Source organism: Coffea arabica, chromosome 8c (genome assembly GCF_036785885.1).
Source record: "Coffea arabica cultivar ET-39 chromosome 8c, Coffea Arabica ET-39 HiFi, whole genome shotgun sequence".
NCBI classification, from domain to species: Eukaryota; Viridiplantae; Streptophyta; class Magnoliopsida; order Gentianales; family Rubiaceae; genus Coffea; species Coffea arabica.
Genome location: NC_092325.1, coordinates 34,173,286 through 34,192,990, shown reverse-complemented (window position 1 = coordinate 34,192,990; position 19,705 = coordinate 34,173,286). Strand labels below are relative to the sequence as shown.

At 32.2% G+C, this 19,705-nt stretch overlaps 2 protein-coding genes across 2 annotated transcripts; both read left to right on the top strand.

Moving 5' to 3' along the window:
• The first annotated feature begins 2,380 nt into the window (after nucleotides 1-2,380).
• On the top strand, nucleotides 2,381-7,973 carry LOC113707197 (transmembrane 9 superfamily member 8). The gene is made up of 7 exons (XM_027229399.2): nucleotides 2,381-2,769; nucleotides 5,402-5,566; nucleotides 5,648-5,757; nucleotides 5,842-5,950; nucleotides 6,033-6,145; nucleotides 6,242-6,392; nucleotides 6,630-7,973. Exons 1-7 carry the CDS (start codon nucleotides 2,626-2,628, stop codon nucleotides 7,785-7,787), a joined length of 1,950 nt encoding a protein of 649 aa, XP_027085200.1. The 5' UTR covers nucleotides 2,381-2,625; the 3' UTR covers nucleotides 7,788-7,973.
• A 2,000-nt stretch (nucleotides 7,974-9,973) lies between these two features.
• Nucleotides 9,974-11,456, top strand: LOC113705899 (putative B3 domain-containing protein At5g35780). The gene has a single exon (XM_027227803.2). It carries the CDS (start codon nucleotides 10,293-10,295, stop codon nucleotides 11,280-11,282), a length of 990 nt encoding a protein of 329 aa, XP_027083604.1. The 5' UTR covers nucleotides 9,974-10,292; the 3' UTR covers nucleotides 11,283-11,456.
• Nucleotides 11,457-19,705: the final 8,249 nt, after the last annotated feature.

The window sequence follows — 19,705 nt, the reverse complement described above, 5'->3', positions numbered from 1 at the left end:
AAAAATAACAAAAAATAAGCATAAAGCATAGAAAATACAAATCTGTTCTGTTGAAACAACTGAACAGAATAATGGTCTTGATTGGACAACCCAATTAACTTTGTCTGAAAGATTAAATGTTGGGGAAAATGATACACATGATAACACCATTAGCTTCCATTTATATTAGACATTGAAAAGGAAAGTAAGGGACTATGCCAACAACCTCTGGTTATTATGTGATGCCAAGTTTTTTAACCACACCACAGGTGTCAATCTCCACGCTTTGAGTGGGACTTCCTTCTAGTATTGATATATACTTCTAGTTGCGGATCGGGACCCAAAAATACTATTGAGTAACTAACAAAATCATATATCCTGCTATTAGTGCAGATCTTATGAATGAAATAATTATTACTATTGAAAAATAGAGAAATGATTGAATGCATCCTATTACGGGGACTATACACCGGGTTGTAGTTTACATCCTCAAACTTTTTTAGTACAAGCACTTTACTTTGCTTCATGATATATATAGACAAAACCATTCATTCCATCTTAATTATTTTTATATTTCTTTTTTTCTCTATCATTGTCTTTTTAGTTTCTTCATGCTATTATTATTCTACACCTACACTAAAAATTTTAATTTTGTTTAACTTGTTATACTAAATTGGTGGTATTTTTTTATTTTTAAGTTTTCAAAGTGGATAATTAATAAGAAAATCTATATCATAAAAAGATCTATTTTTTTTATATTGTGAACCCTATTTAATTTAAGAGGTTGGATTATTTAAATATATATGAACGAAATAGAGCTATTAACTAATCTATTATTAATAGTAATGGATAACAAAAAAAATCAATATATTTTTCTTACTTGATCGATAATATGTTACTTTTATTATGAATAGTTGAGAAATTATAAACTATAATCAAGATTTATATACTTAAATTGTTGAATTATAAAATTAAATACTTTTTATGATGTAATGTAAATATATTTTGCAATATTATATAGTTGATGATGGATATTAAGATTGAATTTAAAAATTAATAAATTACAAAAGAGTGAGTTAAAGAAAAGTAAGAACTTTAGTGTAGTACACGTAGTTTAGGAGCAGAGGCAAACAATTGGCTAGTGGCATGATAGAAGAGTTAAAAGAAAAGAAAAGAAAAGAAAAGCGAGAAAACAAAAAAAATGAAAAATGAATAGTGAATAAAGAGAAAAGAAAATAATTAAGATGGGAGGGGGGTTGTTTTGTCTAAACATATAATTAAGGGGTAAAGTGTCTAGAAAAAAGTTTAACATGTTAAACTGCAACCCGCTGTATTACTCAAGAGGATTTGTAAAATAATAATATATAAATTAGATAAAAGAAAAAAGAACAATAAATTGCTATGACCCTGAAGACATGCAACATAAAGAGCACATTTGAAGCTAGTTTGGATGTTAAAATTTGACGGGAAAATAAAAGAAAGTGAGGAAAAGAGGCTTCTTTGAGTTGTTTGGGAGGTCTTTAAGGGAGAAAAAAGAACAACAATAAGATGATTTGGATTGATCTCACGTGCAGTTAAAAAGGTTTTCTACCCGCATTAAAGATAGTCTTATAAAATTTTCAAGTCCTTAAATACCATGTTTTAGGCTACCATACATTTACAAAAAAAAAAAAAAAAAAAAAAAAACGCTTTCAAGCACTAAAGGTGCTTTTAAGGTGTTTGATAACTAATTTTTTTATAATTTAAGAAATCCAATTTTTAGTAACTTAAAAACACTTTTGTTAAAAACTTGTATCAGAAATATTTCTTTATAAGTCACTGCAACTCGAAACGGGATCTAAATGTCTATTGGACAAATTTTGGTAGAAATATATATATATATATATATATATATATATATATATTCAAAATCATTCTACTTTTTTCCTAAACTCCCAAGGAACATTAAAATCTTTTCATAACTTAAGATTTCTCTTCTTTATTTTCTATCTTGAACTCCGAACTGTGGCTTAGCATTTTAATATGACACAATTTTATTTTGCTAAACTAATTATCGTATTATAAAGAATAAATTTTACAAGTTAATGATATTTCATATTCCATTAAGTAAGATGTTCAAAGCTATTTATCACCATTCTAAGTATCTATTTCTTAAAACCTCATATCCTACACTATATGATAAAAATTAACTCTAATACAATGAATAATTTTACTCATGCAATATTAAAGAAGAAATTATTTTTTTTGAAAGATAAGATAGGAAATTGTTAAAGACATTCCAAAAATTATAAAATTTTATCATGGAAAGCAATTTTAAATTTCTATATAAGAAAAGGGGAAGTCTTCATATTTACAAAAACACTGGAGGAGGCAAGTATAATATATCCCAAGAAAGCCAAAAGCTGCAACTGTCACCCAGCCAAAATAGACATTAATTCACAAAAAATACTTTTAATTAAAGAAAACAAAAAAAAAAAAAGAGAGAAAACCCAAAAATCCCATTTTTCCCGTTCTCTGTTCAATGTTTTCATACAATACGGTGGATCTGAAACCAATCCTTACGTCCCTCCTTCTTCTCTGTGTGCTTTTCTGCGTGTGAAATTGAGAGAGAGAGAGAGAGATAGTAATAGAGACAAATATTCAGCAATGGGAAGAGGCGGAGGTGGTGGTGGATCTATGGAATTCATGCAAAAACAAGTGATCCCATTGGCCATCAATCTCTTTTTGCTTTGCATCCACAATGCTTACTGCTTTTACCTTCCTGGTGTCGCCCCTGAAGACTTCCATACGGTATAAAATTAATGATTTTAGATATGTTGATTTTTTCTGCATTTTGAAGATTCGCAGAACCCATTTGTTGTTTTTATTAGTTCTTTATGGATGTATGTGAAAGAGTGATTTTCGGCCTGTCAAAATCTGTTCTTTTTCTGGGATTTCTTGGTTTTGTGATTTTTCTTCTTTAATTGGGCATTCTAGGATTTGTCGCATTTGGGTGGCATTGTTGAATTTGAGTAGAAGTTTGAGTTTACAGATTTAATTAGAGAAAATGGTTTTATTTTTTAAGGGATTTTTGAGAAAGTGAAATGGAGGTAAGGTTTTGTGGGTTTAATGTATGAATTGAATAGCATACATGCAACTAAAGTTTGATAGGGAGTTGGCAATTTAAATTCCTTCTCTCTTTTCTGGTTAAAAAAACCAGTCAAGAATTTTTAAGGTGATTCTTTTGTAATAAAGTAATGTGAGGAGGAGGGACTTAGTCTTGGATGTGGTTTTGAATTAAGATCCTAGTTTGGTTCAAATTTGATTGTGATCATACTTGAAGCATTTTCGTGGTGATCCTTTTGTGCTCTGGAAATGAGATGCTGAAATAGAAAAATGTAAAGAGTCTGTGAATAGACAGTCCTCTTTAGTTGGTATAGTTAGTGGTACTTCCTGATGAAAAATTTCAGATCTTCACCTTGGAGAGGAATATGGAGTTAGGATCATAAGCATGAAGAGTGTTGAAATCAATAGCCTTAGTTCTGGATTCTGCAGTGTTGCATTGTTTGCGAACAAAGACAGAGCTTCATTTCTTGGGCATACGCATTTCGGAGGCAAAATACGAATATACTGTGTTATTATATTATTCAAATGTTGCAGGCACAGATTAGTTGGCCCAAAGCTGTTAACTACATATCTGTAATGCAATGGTTCTATGTACAGCCTTCAGAATGACATGTACCAGAATATACTAAGAATTAAAGGCCCAAATTGGATAAAAAAGAATATTAAGTATGGGATCTTCGATTCTGTATGTGCTATGAGTTTGACCTAATGAAACTTTAAAGTTTCTTTTTGGCTCGATTGTGAGCAGCAATTTTGTTTTTTGGTTTCTTGTTTTGGGCATCATATTCTTATGTGATTGGTGATTTGGTCGCTGTGAATGTCTAGGCATTTATACATCAGCTATGACCTTTATCAGGTGTAGGGTAATTTATTGGCATAGTACCACCATTAAATGCAAAAGATGCAACTCAACCATTCAGTTGTACAACATTCTTTGCCACTGAGTTTTTCCTATTCTGTATTGGAATAAATTTCCTTCATGAAGTCAGGATTCTTGGCCGTCTCATTTGTGAACAGTTATATTGATTTAACTCTAGAGGGGAAGTGAGATAACATGAGAAACCAGAAGCAAGAAATAAGTTGAATGATTGGAGACAAAGTCATTAAGGTTGAATTCAGATTGAAGAACAAGAATAACTTATATACAAGTTGATGTTGGATATGCACAAAAGAGATCCTATCAATGCAATGTAGCTTTTAGTATATCCATTATGTTTCTACAAGTTATTGTCCTCGCTTTAGCACATCGAAGAAAGGTTGTAAGAGTGTCATCGATGAATATTGACATGATGGAAATGGATGTCTTGTTCTTATCTATTCATTGTTGCTTTTACATCTAATTATTTGCATGTAATAACACCATTTGTATGCTATTTGTGGTTTGTGAAGTTGAGCATCTTCGAGACTTCTTTAATTTTCGTCATTGTTATTGTCATAAGTGGTGGTTTTGTTTTTGTAGCCTCTCATTATGATTGTCAAAGGATTTAAAGGAGAAGAAGAAGATTAAACCTGAGTAAACTAGGGAGTAATGGTTTTTTTTTTCGTCCCAGTCTGAGCAGTGTATTTATTTGGATGGAGAACTCTTTAGTCAGCATTACCAAAATAGGGACGTTGGGAATACTGGCAATTCACATTTTGGAGCATACTGCCTATTAGGATTGCAAGAAAAAAAAGAACAAAAAAGAAGATGAAGAAGAAGAGAGAATGACCATGGTTGATTCTTGCAGGATGCTTCTTTTTCTGGAAATCAAGGGTCACAATGGAGCTTGACTTTTTAACTTTTCAGGCTTCTGGGGTTAATGCATCAGCAGACTAACCAACAACCATAAGTGTAGCTCTTAATTAGTTTAATAAAGTGATACTGCTGAGCCAGAACATGAAATTAGTGATATGGGTTTAGTTTTTTGTTGACTTCTAACTGAAACTTGTTTTTACCCCTATTTGTAGAAGTTCTATTTCTGTGGTTGAAAGTCTAAGCAAATCTTTTGCTGTGAAGAAATAATTGTTAAATGCTGGAGTTCTTGCTTACCTCTATGTTTCTGGGTAAAAGCCTATCCTATGTTCATCAAATCAATTCAGAAAATTCTATTAGTGAGCAAAGTCAAATACTATTAAGCCTTGATCTTCAATAATATGGAAGGCATATGCATAAGGAAAATATTTAATGTTAATGATGCATAAGACAGTAAAGTTGGTATTGTACTATTTATTGTTTCCCTGAATTGTTCAGCTTCTCCTGTATTATTCAGTAATCTCATTATTAAGACAGTCCCAGCTATATAGATCATTTTCATTGTCTTTTTGGTGGTCATTTCAGGGTGCTAATTTAAGTGTGAAAGTGAACAAGCTGACTTCAACAAAGACTCAGCTTCCATATTCGTATTATTCTCTTCCTTTTTGTCATCCAGAAAGCATAGTCGATAGCAGAGAAAATCTTGGGGAAGTGCTTCGTGGTGACCGTATTGAGAACTCGCCATACGTGGTTAGTATTACATAATTGAATAATAACTTCATTTTTTGACTGTTTCTGTCCATCAACTCACAGTTCCATCTGGTTTTGCAGTTTAAAATGAGGGAACCAGAACTTTGCCATGTTGTTTGTCGACTTATTCTTGATGCGAACACAGCAAAAGAGTTCAAGGAAAAAATTGATGACGAGTATCGTGTCAACATGTAGGTGAATATATTATCAAAATTTGTCTTTATTGACTTTCCTGCTGAGTTGATTGGTATTATATAAATGCTTTTATGTGGCAGGATCCTTGATAATCTTCCTTTGGTTGTTCCCATTCAGAGGGTGGAACAACAAGCTCCTCCTGTATATCAGCTTGGTTTTTATATGGGGTTTAAGGGTCTATATGCTGGTGTGAGTAAACTGACTATGATAATAACTCTTTTGGAATCTCATCCATTCCCCCCTTTTCTAAGTCTGTTTGATTATTTTGCAGACCAAGGAAGAAAAATCTTTTTTAAACAACCACTTATCATTTACAGTTAAGTATCATAAAGATTTGCAGACTGACTCAGCTAGGATTGTTGGTTTTGAAGTTAATCCATATAGGTTGGTTCTTCAGAGACCTTACTTGATTGTTCAGATATTCTGTGTGTTCACTATCTTCTACAGTTCCCACTAACGATCTGGTACATACATGTCCAGTGTCAAGCATGAATATGATGGAAAATGGGGTGGCAATAATCGTTTGACCACCTGTGATGCACATGCAAAGAGAACTGTTTCCAACTCAAATGCTCCACAAGAGGTTGAAGATAAACAGGAAGTCATATTTACATATGATGTCAATTTTGAGGTAATCTAATCCACATATCAGATTGCTTTCTAACTGATCTAGTCATCAATTTAGTTAGACTATGTAGGAAATTCCAATGATTTGGGCCCATAGTCTAATTTGCCGCTGAATTAGACATCTCTGTTACCAGGAGGTTTATATGGTTATTGACTATAAATCCCTTTATTTTTTTCTCTATTTCATCTCTTAAACATGATATGATTGTGTCTGGTTGCTTAAATTTGATTGTCTTTGCAGGAAAGTGATGTCAAGTGGGCCTCAAGATGGGATACATATCTGCTGATGAATGATGATCAAATCCATTGGTTCTCGATTGTAAATTCTTTAATGATTGTCCTATTCCTTTCTGGCATGGTTGCAATGATAATGCTGCGGACTCTTTACCGTGACATCTCCAAGTATAATGAACTTGAGACACAGGAAGAGGCTCAGGAAGAAACAGGCTGGAAACTAGTTCATGCGGATGTTTTCAGGCCCCCAGAGAAGTCAGATTTACTTTGTGTTTATGTGGGTACTGGTGTGCAGTTTTTTGGGATGGTCCTCGTCACAATGATGTTTGCTGTCCTAGGGTTCCTTTCTCCTTCAAATCGTGGTGGGCTTATGACAGCCATGCTATTCGTTTGGGCTTTCATGGGTCTTTTTGCTGGTTATGCCTCTACCCGTTTATTCAAGACGTTTAAGGGAGCTGAGTGGAAGAAAATTGCACTGAGGACTTCATTCCTGTTCCCGGCCACTGTCTTTGGGATCTTCTTTGTCTTAAATGCACTAATTTGGGGGCAGAAATCATCTGGGGCTGTGCCGTTTGGAACAATGTTTGCTTTGGTGTTTCTGTGGTTTGGCATCTCAGTTCCACTTGTCTTTGTGGGCAGTTATGTTGGATTCAAGAAGCCAGCAATTGAGGATCCTGTGAAGACAAATAAAATACCCAGGCAGATACCAGAGCAAGCATGGTACATGAACCCTATTTTCTCCACTTTGATTGGGGGCATACTCCCATTTGGAGCTGTTTTCATAGAGCTCTTCTTCATTCTGACCTCAATCTGGCTGAATCAGTTCTACTACATATTTGGATTCCTGTTCATCGTGTTCATCATTCTGATTGTCACTTGTGCTGAAATAACCGTGGTCCTTTGCTATTTCCAACTATGTAGTGAAGATTACTTGTGGTGGTGGAGATCTTATCTGACATCTGGCTCCTCGGCGCTGTACCTCTTTCTCTACGCCACTTTCTATTTCTTCACTAAGCTTGACATCAGTAAGCCTGTCTCAGGGATGTTGTATTTCGGGTACATGCTTATCGCTTCATATGCATTCTTTGTGCTTACAGGCACCATTGGCTTCTATGCATGCTTCTGGTTCACAAGGCTTATTTACTCTTCTGTGAAGATTGATTAATGAATATGAAAATTTTCAGAAGTTAGAGAGTTTCTGGTTGAGTAAGCAAAAAATGTACCATTACTTTAAAGATATAAAGAGAATTATTCTTCTAGCCTTTTAGAGGTTACATTATGGCATACTTTTGTAAGTGACAGAAGCATTTTATTGTTGCATTCTTTCTTCAATTCAATAACTTTTACTGCCTTCTTGGTGTTTGAAGGGTTAAAACATTGCTCCCTTTGACTCTTGTATGTTCATGTCAGTTTGGCCCTTGATACATTTTAAACAAGATTTTTATACATCAATTTATTCTCTAAGCCAAGGATAAGATGTTCATAAAACTTGACATATATTGTGATGTTGAGTTAAATCGTACCTTTGTGTCTTCCCATATTGAAAAAGACAAGATAATTATAATTTATAAGATCTGAACCAAACCAACATATAGCTCTGATGCAAAGGAGTTTGCAGTTTGGTTTTGGTTAGTATTCCAATGGCACTTGCCAGTATTCAAGGCTGTTTGTATGCTTCCTTTCTGCGTTTTCTTGATCATTTGAGTTTTTTTTAAAAAAAATTTTTTTTGGAAAAAGGAAATATTATTTACCATTAGCAATGGCTGTTGCATAAATTGATTTTTAATGATGATTTCCTTTAAGGAGTTGAAACTTATAATCCATTCAAATCATGCCTAGGAAACTTTATGAATTAGTATAAGATTAAGATAAATTGCTGTCCAGTCATTGATAGTTGAAATGTAGCATATCATGTTTTTCTTAATTTTGTATTCTTCTTTGAAATTTTTTTTTAAAAAAAGGGGAAAAGTTGGGGGAAAAGGAAACAAAACTGAGGCGAAATCTTTCTACAATAGAAGAAATTGGTCATGTAAAAGAACAGAGGATAAACGCCATTTTAGGTTTGGTTGTCAGTCATTCGTCACTGCATCTTTGATATGAAACCAGAATTGGTTTCATTGTACTAAAGGGTTAATTAATTAAACCCAATTCGTAAGTCAAGGAATGATTGCAAGAATGACTTCCATTTTCATTGAATGATTGCGAGAATGATCTGGCAAACAATAGGTGCGGATTTCACTAATTTTGATATCTTTCCTAATCCTTATACCCAGCTATCAAACACCTGCGCAATTTTTGTGAATAAATCTTATATACGTTCACAGTGTATAAAATATCACTGTTGAATATATAACATAGGTGTAAAAGTTAAATTTTAAATATAAATTTTGTATAGTCATTATTTATTTAATACTTAACTACTATCAGTGTGGGAAAAATCAATCCAATTTTTATAGTATCAATGCGGGAAAGATTAATCCAATTTTTATTGATCACAGTGGTCTAAGGTAGTGCAAAGAATAGCTTAACAGAAGGGATGATAGTGCACTTGTGGGCATTTGGGAGGTACTCACAGCTGAGACTTGCACTAACTTTTTTTAGTCAAATTAAAGTTCTTATTTATATTGCTAAGCCACCAAAACAACCAATGAAGCTGTTATGCTTTTGCGTCATAATTTAGTAATTCAACATCTTGTCTAAAAGCCATCAATTCTATTCACTATTTATTTTAGTATGTAAACAGTTTTTTTTTATTAAACCGATGGAAATAGATGTCTCGGATTCAAATCTCTTTTTTCTATTCCATGTTTATTAAATTCAACTCCTCCCGACCTATATAAAATAAATAAATAGTGAAAATTTAAAGGCGATGGAAACTTTAGTCATCTTAGTAACAGAAAAAACATCATCTTCATAGATAGTTTATTTAGTTGCTAAAAATGAAAAAAAAATTAGAGAAAAAAAGATCCCAAGAATATCTTTCAAAATCAAAATTTATTTCAAGAATTATAGGCTAACTTCAAAAACACGTTGAATACAGCTAAATAACAATTGTTTTACATAAGGGGGAGATTTTGGCGCTGTTTAATAATCTAATTCAGCATTAAATTTAATGAATTTAGATTTCAATATGTTTAGACACGTTTGATAATGGAAAACTGAACATCTGAATTAGTTAAGTGGCATTGAATTTTTTAGATAAAACTTATTTTTAAAAGTAAGTGATAAGTTATTTACTTATGTGATATATACTCAACATATATTAGATTTAGTAATTAATAATTTAATAATTTTAGATTTCAGTCCAAAAGGCTCTACAGCGGTCAATTGGCCACAACGGTATTTAGGAAACTAAAATCAGGCCTCCTCTTCTCTTTCCAAATTCCGCAAGGAATCACTTTCCAACGTTCATCAAATCACAGATATCATACTTTCCAAATTCCGTAAGGAATCGCTTTCCGAAGTTCATCAAATCACATATATAACTTACTAGGAAGGCTAATTCTTTTATAAATACTTAGTACAGTAGAGAAAGGAACTTAAAAAGTTGAATTCTTGGTGTTTATTTTTTCGATTCAGCAAGTATTCTTGAGTTTGATTGTTGATTCTTGAAAAAGGGTTTTCAATTCCAGTCGATGAAAACTCAAAGAAGAAAGAATTGAATAAAGAGATGGGGAAGAGCAGTAGTAATGATGACGAACACCGTCTTGATTATTCGAGTATTGAATTGGATCCCAAGTGGGACAAATTTCATATCTTGGTTGCAGTTGCAGAACTAGAGAGGATCAGGTTCGCGGAGGAGGAAAAAGAAAGGAAGCGCAGGCGAAATATTTCCACTTTCTTGAAGCTTCTTGCTGAAAAAGTAACAGAGGACTCATCAATCCAGAATGATTCAACTGGGGTCACTGGATTGCAGCTTCTTGCTGGTAAAATTGATGCCAATTTCACAAAAGGGAAAAGATCGTTCAGAAGGAAGACCGGCTCCAACCACACATTATTGTCCGAGGAACTTCCTTCAGCAATATCCCAGTTTGATTTTGAAGGCAAACATCAAGAAGATGATGGCAATCACGTTCTGTTCTCATATGGGGATATAATCAAGAAACCCGAATTGAAGAGACTGGGATCACCCAGTGAAGAAAATAGTACTGATCATCAAGAAATAGAGATGCCACGTTCCAAGAAAGCAAAAGGGAAGCCTAGATATCCTGATGGACCATCAACATCAACTATCTGTACTATTCCAGAGAAATTCAAGAACAAAATTTTGGAATTTGGGGGTTCAGAAGAAAGCATTGTATTTGTGTTTCAAAAGGTGTTAACAGAGACCGATGTGAACACGCATTTCAGTAGGCTGCTGGTGCCACTTAAGCAGATCAAGAATGGGTTTCTGACTGCTGAAGAGCAGGCTCGTTTTTGGGATCCCAACCAGAAGTTTGGAATTGATGCCATTTTTGTTGATCCATCCCTTGATGAAGGCAGAATGAACCTGAGACGATGGGAGATGGGTAAAAAAGATGGTAAAATAAGTTACAACTTTGCATTGATCACTAACTGGACCAAGGTTGTGGTGAAGAATGGACTTAGACAAGGAATGACGGTGCACCTGTGGGCATTTAGGAGGGATTTACAGCTTGGATTTGCTTTAGTTTTAGTTTGATTAAGAATTTTTTATCTCTAATTTTTTACTTAGTCTAATTGTTCATTAAAGTCTTGTGAATTAAGGAGATTTAGTTTGATAGAGTACTGTCTATTAGCCTTCCTTCACTAATTTAAATAAACATATTCGTTCTTGTCTCTGTATTGGTCAAAGAATGTTAATTTCATTTGTAAAGAGTTGGAACAAAATTGGTGCAGATGAAGTATATAATCAATAGATTGATATTGGGTTCTCAGCACTTTTAAATTGATTGTTTTGGCCTTGCTTTTGTGACTGTTCTTAAATAGAATTGCAAATAAAATTGTTTTTTGGAACTGTGTAATACAAATTGAAAAGCGTCTGCTGGTTATGAACTTCAAATATTTACCTAAAACATGACTTCAATTCTCATTTCAACTGCCTATTGCTCCTTCCCAACAACTTGTACAATTGCTCAACAACAATTATGCGTACTTCGTTCCACCTTATGTGAAGCTGCGAGCATTACATCGCAGGGTCGCCCATACACTGATAACATACTTTATTTATGCTTGGGACTGGTAAAATTGAACGTAGAATTGTTGTTGTGAATGAAAATGAAATAAATATGTAAAGTTTTTAGTAGAAAATAAATTTTCGTATGCAAACAGCTTTTACTGAATTAATGGAGATGTAAGGCAATGGGAAATTTAGTTATTTCAATGGGAAATTTTTATACATTATAATTAAAAAAAAAGGGCTAAAATTATTTGACCAATATACAATGTATTTAACTCAACAACAACTAAAGAGATAAGCATATTTGCATACAATAAATAATATATGAAAGCAAAGGTCTAATATTTTTTTTTTTGAGAGGAAAGCCAAAAAAAAAAAAAAAATTATAGTTAAGTTCATCACGTATCATTATCATCTTTAAGCTGGCCAAATAGATATCGTTATGTATGACAAGCAATTTAACATTAACCAAAAGAAAAATGTTACAAGAACGAACAACATATTTTACTTATTAGAAGATTCAGCCAAATTTGTATTCATTATTTATTGTGGAATATATTATTTCCACTCCCATAATTTATTTTATAATATAGTCTAATAAATGAAAAATGAATGATTAAAATGATAGTGAAAATGTGATTAATGAAAAGGAGTGCAAATAATATTTTTTTTTATTGTTTTGGCGTGTAAATAGCATTTACTGAATTAATGGAGATGTAAAGGTGACGGGAACTTTAGTTATTTTAATGAAAAAAGGCATCAATTTCACAGATAATTTATTTAATTTTTAAAACAAGGTAGAAAAAAATCCAAAAAATGTAGACCAAAATCAAAATTTATTTCAAAAACTGTACGCTAACTTAAACAAGTAGACTTTTGTACTGATCCTAAGCATCCAAAAAGAGTTAACTGGCAACTTTTTTTTTTTTTTTTCATAAAAGGGGACTAAGTGTAATATGCTATTTTGATTACTGTGGAGCATCAGAATAATCGATTTAATGATTTATGCAAGAGTTATAGTATCATAATTTGTATTTGGATACACATTATTTGGAAAAACTTTTCTTGTGTAGATACTTCAAATAGGGATGGAACTAGGGAATATGGAGGACTCTCGCTCCACAAGTTCTATGAAATCTAATTTTCCTTCTTTATAAAATTAAAAATTTTCAAAAACACTCTTTATAAAATTAAACTCTCACCACCCCCCCCCCCCCCCCCCCCCCCCCCCCCCCCCCCCCCCCGACAAAAATCTTTAAAATATTTTAGGTTGTATGTTTAAGTTTGGATATATTAAAATATGTCCCTTCAAGATATATATTTTAGTTCCATCTATGACTTCAAGCACGTTTGTCATCACTTTCATTTTTTCGGATCATGATTTTATTTTGCATGCAATACATCACCACAAAAAAAAAAAGTTATGTGGGTCGTGGAATTAGAAGATTTTCCAAAATAATCAATATTATCTTTCACGGATAATTAACAAAGAGAAAAAAATGCCAACTGATTGTAGTTTAGAGGGTAAAGTACTATACTAAAGCGATATGAACTCATGTAAGCCAATAATTGGCTTGTAATCTTATTCAAAGAAACCACAAACATATAGGTCAGTTCAACCGGAGCTTACGCGGAAACTAAAAGCCGCTACAACGGCTAATTGGCCAAATCCCAACTTTGGAAAGTAGGTCCTCTCTTTCCCAATTCCGCAAGGAATCACTTTCCAAAATACATCAAATCACAGATACCATTTAGTAGGAAGGTTACTTCTTTTTTAGATACTAGTACATTAAAGAAAGGAAGAACTTTTTACTTATTCTTTAAAAGTTGAATTCTCAGTGTTTGTTTTTTTGATTAAGCAAGTGTTCTCGAGTTTGGTTGTTGATTCTTGAAAAAGGGTTTTCAATTCTAGTAGTTGAAAACTCAAAGAAGGAAGAATTGAATAAAGAGATGGGGAAGAGCAGTAGTAATGATGATGAACGTCGTCTTGATTATTCGGCTTTTGAACTGTACCCGAACTGGGCTAAATTTGATATCTTGGTTGCAGTTGCAGAAGTAGAGAGGTTCAGATTGGAGGAGGAGGAAAAAGAAAGGAAACTCAGGCGAAATCTTTCCACTTTCTTGAAACTTCTTGCTGAAAAAGAAACAGAGGAATCATCAATGGACAATGGTTCAGATGGGGTCGGTAAATTGCAGCTTCTTGCTGGTAAAATTGATGCCAATTTCACAAAAGGGAAAAGATCGTTCAGAAGGAAGACCGGCTTCAACCACACATTATTGTCCGAGGAACTTCCTTCAGCAATATCCCAGTTTGATTTTGAAGGCAAACATCAAGAAGATGATGGTAATCACGTTCTGTTCTCATATGGGGATATAATCAAGAAACCCCAATTGAAGAGACTGGGATCACCCAGTGAAGAAAATAGTACTGATCATCAAGAAATAGAGATGCCACGTTCCAAGAAAGCAAAAAGTAAGCCTAGACATCCTGATGGACCATTAACGTCAACTATCAGTGCTATTCCAGAGAAATTCAAGAACAGAATTCTGGAATTTGGGGGTTCAGAGGAAAGCATTGTATTTGTGTTTCAAAAGGTGTTAACAGAGACCGATGTGAACACCCATTTCAGTAGGCTGCTGGTGCCACTTAAGCAGATCAAGAATGGGTTTCTGACTGCTGAAGAGCAGGCTCGTTTTTGGGATCCTAACCAGAAGTTTGGAATTGATGCCATTTTTGTTGATCCATCCCTTGATGAAGGCAGAATGAACCTGAGACGATGGGAGATGGGTAAAAAAGATGGTAAAATAAGTTACAACTTTGCATTGATCACAAACTGGACCAAGGTTGTGGAGAAGAATGAACTGAGACAAGGAATGACAGTGCACCTGTGGGCATTTAGGAGGGATCTACAGCTTGGATTTGCTTTAGTTTTAGTTTGATTAAGAATTTTTCTAATTTTACACTTAGTCTAGTTTTTCATTAGAGTCTAGTGAATTAAGGACATTTAGTTTGACAGAGTACTATCTATTAGCCTTCCTTCACTAATTTTAATTAAACATATTCGTTCTTGCTTTTGTATTGGTCAAAGAATGTTAATTTCGTTTGTTAAGAGTTAGAAAAAAAAATTGGTGCAAGTGAAGTATACAATTAAAAGTTTGATGCAAATGAAATATACAAATTGATTATTTTGGCCTTGCTTTTGTCACTGTTCTTGAATAGGGCTCAGTATAGTAATCCCCATAAATGTATACTTAATTTGCACTTTGCCTCCAGTATAATTATTTAACCATCGTTTTGCCCCCAAGATTCAAGGTCAAGCATTATTGTTTTGCTTCCCTTTAGCATTGATCCATCTACTGCATCTTTTATTTATTTATTTTTCCTGCTTTCTGCTATCTTCTATCATTTAACATGCTTAGAATAATTTTTTAACGGTATCTCAATCTTCTCTTTCTTGCACTATTGTTTTTTTTTTTTTTTCAGTTTTTATATTGTGTTTTCTATTAACATTTTTTTTCCAGCGAACCGAGAGGAATTTAGCTCTAAATTCCATTGGTTAAACAAGAAATAGTAGATAGACGGGGATGAAAACCAAAACTTTCCGTAAAATGTAAGAGTAGTTTGATTTCAAAGAAGGGAATCCTAATCTGTCAGTACTGTTTATCTGACCTCTAATGCAAAGGTCTGCAAATAAATTATAATCCTCAGGGGATGCTTTCAGCCAACAATAGATATATAGCATGTTTGCGTAGGCAATGAGAAACAGAAACAGACTTAGAATAACTAATACTGGTTGTAATAGTACTAGTTTCTCTTTTTCTTTGATAAAGCTAAATTTGTTTACCGTGGATCTTCTTCAAAGACTGAAAAAGATGCGAAGGGTGCTAAGTAAAATTGTAAAAAACCTTAGGGAGGGATTTTAAATTATTTTGCCTATTTGGGGTTACATGCCAAATATAAATGTATTGATCTGTGTTCTGTACCAATTTTAATAACAAAATGATCAATTTGGGTTAATTTAAATATTTTATTTATTTATTTATTTTAAGCCTAGAAGTTTTCAAAGTAATTATTTAAGTTGTAAAGTAAAAAATTGAGCCAGATGTTGGGGTCCTGCATTCGTCTGAATTGGCATAGACACCATTGAGTTATTGTACTTGCACAAAATTGCAAATAAAATTGATCGCTAGCCGGGTCCTGCTAGAGGTCAAATAACTCAAATACTACAACTGATTCTACCAAAATATTTCTATTTTATGCATCGATTGAAATATTTCTTCAAAATTTAATTGGTGCAAATCACATTAATTGTGATGCCCAAAATGATTCTTAGAAGAGGTCACGAACATGCAAAGGATGAGACTTGAAAAAAGGAAAAATTATAATGTATAGATAAATATATATGACCTAAAAAGAGGAATGCAACATAATGGGTATGGGGAACTAAGATTTATGACTCAATTTTCCTTTTTATAGAGGAGATGAGAACGTGCTAAAACTAATAAGCCATACTCATTAATGTTTGAAGGATGACTCTTCTAACCAAATCAACCAAATGGACTAGCTCACTTCTAATTTTCTAAATAAAATGCAAGTCCAAATGTCATGTTTCGCACACATAGGGATAAGGGAGATAATATATAGAGAAAATATCATGCAAGATGAGAAAAGATTCTAAAATGAAAAATATGTATGAAATACGATAAATGTCACATGCAAAAAATGCGAATCAAGCTCGGAAACAACCTAAGGGCTCTAGCATTGGATTAACCCATTCCTATAGGTTTTTACTAGCGTTGGACAAGTGAGAAAATGAGAAAAAGATCACAACTAGCATTGGGCTAGTGTGGTGACGTCATGCATTTTTTATAACTAAATAAATCATATAAAACATAATTAAAAAAAGTAAACACATAAAACACATAGAACACATAACACATAAACAAAATATCTAGATGCAAAGACTCTAAAAAAAAACGAATAAACACATAAACACATAAGCATACAAACACTCAAGTAAAGAAACACACATAAAAACTTAACTATTACATTTGGGACTCTAACTACAATCTAAAGGGGGAATTTGAAAAAATAATAATCTAACTATTACATTTATCTAACTAATTATATTTTGGCAAAACTAAAACCTATCTATTATATAACCTAGCTAAATACATGTCTTGAACATGTATCTATTACAAATTGATATTTAAATACCTCTCAAATAATCATCAAAATTAAATAAAACAAATGAAACTTAAAATGAATAAACATGAATATCAATAATTTCCAAAAGAAGTGAAATAATTCCTTTCGAATACATGAATATCAAAACACAAAAAAAAAAATCTTAAGTTTCGAGTAACCTATTATTACTATGAACTTGCCAATCATCGAAAAATATTTTAAAACATTTAGTCAGCTTTTATTGCTTGGGGAGAACGTATGCACAGGTAAATTTTCTAAGAAAAACAAAATTATTAATTTTGTTCTTACAAAATCATTTTAGTGACAAAATGAGTTTTCGTGAAATAATAGTGCATATATGTTTAGTCACCAAAGAGTAGCTTGTAATAGAGGGTACAAAGCAAGTTTTCACAATGTAATGTATTCAGATGCCAAATAGTAGCATGTACTACTGAGTACCTACAAGAATTTCCAAGATTCAAGACGCATATCACGGTAAGAAATGTTACTGAAACTTTGTCGACCGGATTGACTCATAACCAAACTTATCTAGTTTGGAGTAAGTAGAGTTAATAATAGGAGTGGTTGGTACGGTTGTTTTACTTGACAGACACTCGTACATCTTTCTTATATGTTATAATGTAGGGATAATTGCAAAAACCTCTCCTGAAGTTTCTGACATTTGCACTGACCTCCCCTATAGTTTAAAAAATTACACTGACCTCCCTTGAGATTATTAATCCTTTGCAAATTCAGTCCAAATGATTAAAATATTGTTTTAGAGAGTGAAATTAGAATTTTTTACCAAATTTGTCCTTTGTACTACATGTCCAATGAATGACAAAGTACTACAAACAATTAACAATTAATAAACTCTAAGAAGTATAGTTTATAGGCAAATACACATTACCTATTTAAAGTACCGACTCTTTATGGGTATTTTACTTTCAAACATTTAATTTAATACAAATATTTATGCTCAAATACAGATTTATCTTTGCTTTCAAATATTTAATTTTTGTTAAATACAAAAACTACCAATCTCTCTTCCTTAAAAATATTAATATAACACTTTTTCAATTTTAGTTACAAACATTTACGTATTTAACATAAATTAAATGATTCAGAATAAAATACTCATAGAGAGTCAATACTTTACTCATGTCATAAATGAAAGACATAAAGAATTAATACTTTATGGGCCATTTCTTTTTTTTTTAATATTTAATTTATATTAAATAAATAACCTACCGATTTCCTTTTTACAAGAATATTACTGTAACACTTTTTGAATTTTACTTACAAACATTGATATATTTATCATAAATTAAATGTTTGAAAGTAAAATACCCGTAAAAAACCGGTACTTTAATGAGTAATGCGTGTTTGCCCATAAAGAACCGGTTCTTTACAGGTATTTTACTTTCAAACATTTAATTTAATACAAATATCTACGCTCAAATACAGATTTGTATTTACTTTCAAATATTTAATTTTTGTTAAATACAAAACCTACCAATCTCTCTTCCGTAAAAATATTAATATAACACTTTTTCAATTTTAGTTACAAATATTTATATATTTAACATAAATTAAATGAATAAAATGAATATAAAGAGTCAATACTTTACTCATATAATGGATGAAAGCCATAAAGAATTAATACTTTATGGGCCATTTCTTTTTTTTTTAATATTTAATTTATATTAAATAAATAACCAACCGATTTCCTTTTTATAAGAATATTACTGTAACACTTTTTGAATTTTACTTACAAACATTGATATATTTATCATAAATTAAATGTTTGAAAGTAAAATACCCGTAAAAAATCGGTACTTTAATGAGTAATGCGTGTTTGTCCATAAAGAACCGGTTCTTTACAGGTATTTTATTTTCAAACATTTAATTTAATACAAATATTTACACTCAAATACAGATTTGTATTTACTTTCAAATATTTAATTTTTGTTAAATACAAAACCTACCAATCTCTCTTCCGTAAAAATATTAATATAACACTTTTTCAATTTTAGTTACAAATATTTATATATTTAACATAAATTAAATGAATAAAATGCACATAAAGAGCGAATACTTTACTCATGTAATGGATGAAAGTCATAACAAATTAATACTTTATGGGTCATTTCTTTTTTTTAAAAAATATTTAATTTATATTAAATAAATAACCTACCGATTTTCTTTTTGCAAAAATATTACTTTAACACTTTTTGAATTTTACTTACAAATATTGATATATTTATTACAAATTAAATGTTTGAAAGTAAAATGTGACGGCCCCACTTCCCCCTAGGGCGTACCCCAGGGTTCAGCGGGTCGCCTGCCCAACTCTCGCCAGGACTCACTCACTATGGAACTCGAATCATGTATATACATCCATAGACAATAGATGCTCAAGTAAAAGATAAGAAACTTCTACACACCAGAAGTTTTCAAAGTTTTTACCATTCAAGTACAAACATCGAATATACAAGGGTTCTCATTCCTCATACAACCAATCCGTGCCAAGCACTAGGGCGAGAACCATTACAAGGCCAAAGAACTAGATCAACTAGACTATACAGAACGCTCGTCCTTGCTCGCCTTCCCCTGCTAAGGAAAACAATTGACGTGGTATGAGCTAAAAAGCCCAGTGAGGTTCTATATATATAAACAAGTAATTAAACAAGGAACATTAGTCATGTAATAACATTTAATCCAGAAAACATGTTCAATATAAAGCAATGATAATACA